This window comes from Penaeus chinensis, chromosome 34 (genome assembly GCF_019202785.1).
Source record: "Penaeus chinensis breed Huanghai No. 1 chromosome 34, ASM1920278v2, whole genome shotgun sequence".
NCBI lineage: Eukaryota > Metazoa > Arthropoda > Malacostraca > Decapoda > Penaeidae > Penaeus > Penaeus chinensis.
The window spans coordinates 17,318,911-17,323,910 of record NC_061852.1 but is presented as its reverse complement, the minus strand read 5'-3'; the positions used below and the strand labels follow the sequence as shown (position 1 = coordinate 17,323,910).

The 5,000-nt window shown below is 36.6% G+C and overlaps 1 protein-coding gene across 1 annotated transcript in view; it reads right to left on the bottom strand.

Annotated features, from left to right (window-relative positions):
* LOC125043928 (phosphatidate cytidylyltransferase, photoreceptor-specific-like) overlaps positions 1 to 5,000 on the bottom strand; it is a 17,219-nt gene that overhangs the window by 2,001 nt on the left and 10,218 nt on the right. Inside the window, exons 3-6 of the mRNA XM_047640309.1 lie at positions 4,557 to 4,653; positions 4,096 to 4,275; positions 3,565 to 3,924; positions 653 to 805 (exon numbers count right to left, since the gene is read on the bottom strand). Coding sequence (XP_047496265.1) covers positions 653 to 805; positions 3,565 to 3,924; positions 4,096 to 4,275; positions 4,557 to 4,653 — 790 coding nt within the window. The remainder of the gene's footprint in view (positions 1 to 652; positions 806 to 3,564; positions 3,925 to 4,095; positions 4,276 to 4,556; positions 4,654 to 5,000) is intronic.

Genomic DNA, 5,000 nt, shown 5'->3' with positions numbered 1-5,000 from the left:
GTAAGAAAAAATACTTATGAAAAAATTACTGTTATGGATACTGCTAAAAGTTGGGTTGTATGCTGAGGCAGACGGATTCCTTTCAACAGGTCCATTTACAAACACAAGCACAACTACAGCAGCAAAAGGAAACACTCACAATACGGAAAGAAACTGAACCATGACGTTTCAAACTTGTCAAGAGTTCCTCATCAGATGAACAAATAATGGAAATGGTTATTGGTCTGTCTGATGTGGAACTTGTGACGAGTCCGATAATTAGTGAATTTGACTTAATTTCTTACTCTGGTTTCCTTTTCCTTTTCAACTTACAAAACAACATACAAAACTGATCACACACATTTGCTAACACAGCTGTTTCCGTTTGCAATTTTATCTATAGTGATGATGAAAATGGACTATTAAAAATATTCAAGCTGATAAAAAATTCTATATACTATTTTATAAACAGTATTATTTTGTTATGAAATATCGTACTTAATTTGTTGATAAAAAAAATGTACTTAATATGTTGCCAAAAGGTTGATGATATCAAGCACATCTAATTTAAACTGTCATGGTGATAAATATCTATGTAAAAGTAAGGTTTTCTGGCTCTGTCAGGCCGAAACATTAACTTTGAACTGCTATCAAATATAATTTCATTACATACCAGTGCTGAAAAATTGGCCATTGTTTCTGGCAAGCTGTACTCCTGAGGTCGGAAGATTGGCGATGGGTCACAATCATACTTGAAACTATCTTCGGCCTCACTGTATTCCACGGGGCAGACAAAGAAGGGGTACTGACAGAGCAAGTATGACAGCTGTAAGAAAAATACAAATCATGCATTAAAAAAAAAAAAGATAGTATATATCAAAATTCTTCAGTACCATATACTTTGGCATCTAAGACTTACTTTGAACCTTCAAAATATCACCCAAAAATAGGGGTCATGTACATATCTGAAATTATATCGATGGCATCCTATAAATTCACCAATGGTAATGAAGAACAGTGTAAAATACACATATAATTCTTATGATGTTGCCACTAAACATTTGTATTGGAAATAAGAATTACAATTATAAATTAATCCTGACCAGGGGCAGTATTCATGAAAGGTCACAGAATTTTCTCACAAATTTAAGGACTGTCCTAAAAATATTTCTTTGACCAAAACCGTAGTAGAATTGGTCTACACCTCGTATTAAAGAATGTACTCAACAATTTCATTTTCAACTTGCTCTGTGCCACATTTCAATGTGGCACTTATATTCACATCTTAAAAGACCCTTTAATAATGTATAATGATATAAAATATCTAATGCAATGAATGTCAAGCATATAATGACTAAAATATTACCTACTTAACCCAACTGCCCTATATGGCAAGAATACATGCCATGTCCACTGTTATACAAGTTTACTTATTGTATTTAAACTTAGATGGCTCTAGAAGTGCTTAGTCACCAAGGAGTCAGTTATTAGTCCAACCTATCTCACATGTTTACCCTTTCCTCAACTTTTGGAAAAATTCTTTTGCATTATTTCATTGTCTTAAATGTTACCAAGAATTAAATCGCAATTTCATAATCATAACATCAATAACAATAATAATGGTATCGATATCAATTGTATTAAAAAGAAAAACACAGTTTCCCGCCAATTCAAAGAATGGGGAAATCTGGATTGGTAACTAGGGTCTACTTGGTGGCTGAGCACCTGTGGAGCCATCTATATGTAACAAAATTCACAAAAAAATGCAGGGGACAAAACATGAATTTGGGGTGGCTGGGTCAATACCTTTTACATATTTACATAACATCCTCTACATTTGTCATCAATGTATCAGCTGAGGCACCATTTGCATTTATTCATGAGAATTATGGAGGAAAATAAACATCTGACAAAAAGTGAAAAAGTGTCAGGAAAGTTTTTATCATTACTGATGAAGAGTTATTTTCAACAACCATTAAGGACAGTATAGTTGTAGGCATCTTAAAAGGATAATCTAAAGATGATCCTTGCACGTGTGGGACACCTCCAGACTTGTCTTAACCCAATGTCACCGGGGATAATTAGTAAAAATTGGGGAAAATGCTTAGCTCATTTCCTATATTTTCTGTGAAATGTCTCTGGAAATAGATGGTTCTGCTAGTGCTTAGCCACAAAGGAGTCAATTAGTAGGCCTTGTGACCTTACCTGATTTGAATTGGAGGGAAAAATGTATATTTTACTAGTGCCATGAATATCGATGGTGTTATTTTTATTTTAAACATTATAATCACTATAATGTTATAAACATTAGTAACAGGAAAATAAGATAACGTAAAATATTTTTGTAATTCAAAGAAAAGGGTAAACGGGTGAGACAGGCAGTACTCATAATTGGCTCACTGGTGGCTTAGTATAAGTGTAGCCATCTATGTGTATAAATAATCAAACAAGTAACTCACAGTGGGCATGGCACGTACGTACACGTCATGCCCATTAGCATTGGATTAAACACCCGCAAAGTCATAGACATTAAGGACATTTACTGGAGTCAGACACTATCTCGGAGTCAGAGACTATTTTTGTCAAATAGCATTTTCAGAGATCTTTACCTTTGTTGAATACTGCCCCAGGTGTTTATGGAAAAAAATGGAGCCTTGGAGATGTTCAAATGATACTTCACCTGCTGGATTCAGGTGTCTCGTTGCTTGCACATAAAACAAAATCTGGTAGTTAAGCATACTTGAATATGACTCTCCTGCAAGTGTGGCTTCTAGGCCCTGCTTTCACAAACACTATGTGGTATCAAGACACCTTGCCTACTTTTTGCTATGCTATTAGTTGTTGTTCTGCAGATGTGCCAATTGTTGAGGTCTATATTTTTCACACCAGGGAGCTTTGCTACTAAAGTAACCCTAATGCTACTGATTAATCCAGGGATTAATCAGTAGAGGACTTATCAATGCAGGAAGCTCTCTGTAAGTAGGTATATGACTTGGGACTGTATTAAGCAGCAAGTTATTTTAACAGAAATTCTGGGAATCAGTTTAAGCACAGAGTAGCCTTGTAAACTGATATACAGGGTATATGAAAATAAATGGAAAATACCGATGGCTCTTCAAAATTTTCCTCCACATGTAAGTTTGTTTGCTAAAAAGTACCAGTTACGCAGTGAAACTAGCTCTAGAACTGTTGGTGGAATCTTTAGCATTTATGGCCCTCTAAAATAATGGTAAATCTGTGGGTACTGCTAGGGTAACTGTTGGTAGTTCTGGAGCCCTTTCATAGCAGTGGCAGTACCTATAATCAGAACATACTTTTAAAGTCTAAAAGTACCAATGGCGATTCCCAAATCCGGTAATAGCTGCTGTATTATAATAAGTTTAACTGCATTTAGGTATACTTCTGTAATCATAACTTCTATGTACCATGCACACTTAACCCAATGCCAACAGGCATGGCATGTACATATATGCCATAACTTGAGAAAGGAACAACAGGAACATTATTATCATGTGTAAGGATGAGTCTTTCTCATTTCTGTCAACTTTGATTACCAAGACAATTCAGAAACTTGTCCTTACTCACCAGCATGCCCATGATAATCGTTGAAAAGCCGCCGCCAATGAAACCTTCCCAGGTCTTCTTTGGGCTCAGTTGAATCAGTGGCGTCTTGCCGAAGAAGAACCCAAACATGTAGGCCATGACGTCGTTAATGACAATCATGGAAACGGGGACAATGAACCAGATCATGCCGTGGAAGATGTTGATGATGATGAGATAGCTCTGAGTCACAACTATCAGCAGGGCCACGTGTGTCCAAGCAAACAAGGAGAACTGGCGCATGTAGTACCTCTTCTTGAGGGATAAAACAAACCAAACAAAGCCAATGATGTACATGGTGAATGACGTAAAACGATGGTAGACAATCAGCCAGCGCATGAAATCCTGTTGACAGAAAAGGAGAAACGGAGATTAAGCTAAATGCTCAGGGATTAACTGACTCTGCACTAAATCTAAACATACTTCAAATCCAAATCAATAGATACTATTTTAAACATTTTTAACTGAACACTATTTATAACTGCAAACAAAGTCGCTAAAAATAAATGTACTTACACTTTTGGAAAAGATAACACTGAAGTAATCAGCCACTAGTGATTCTCCGTAGAAGAAATAGTTGCTGGTTATAAGGAACCACCATGAGAGAGATCTAAACCAAGGAAGGCCATGCATGCGGTAAACAGAGTAGCCGATGTTGATGATCTCTTTGAAGCACCACACTTGCACCAGCAATGTCTGAAAGGAGATTTAATTAATTTTCTCTTCAGCCTGTCTTATATACTTAGCTATTCATTTATCTTTCTATCTATCTATTTTTCTGCCTGATATGTCATGAAGAAATTCAGCTAACAATATACATTTTCCACTTTGAACACCACAATTGATTCTTTCATTAAAATTAATAACTTGTCCAATTCTATGGATTCCAAATATAAACAAGACAAAATTGAGGACAGAAAAAATATCATAATTGAACTTGAAGAGTTTCAAAGAGGGAGAGAAAAAAAAGAACTTACTGTGAACATCAGTGCCAATGGTCCAACATAGATGATCACGCAAAACAGGCCAATCATAAGCCATGTGAAGATGCCACGAATCACCCAATTTCGCCATCTGGTTGAAAATAAATTCAGGCTCATTAAAAGCACTGCTGAATCATATGTTACTGAGTACTAAACTATGCATCCTGTTCAAGCTAGAGGAGCTCCCTAAGGTAAAAATCATGGAGGGGGGAGAGAGAGAGAGAGAGAGAGAGAGAGAGAGAGAGAGAGAGAGAGAGAGAGAGAGAGAGAGAGAGAGAGAGAGAGAGAGAGAGAGAGAGAGAGAGAGAGAGAGAGAGAGAGAGAGAGAGAGAGAGAGAGAGAGAGAGAGAGAGAGAGAGAGAGAGAGAGAGAGAGAGAGAGAGAGAGAGAGAGAGGACAAAATGATTGAGCATACTGCAGTTGTGGTAACACCTTCAG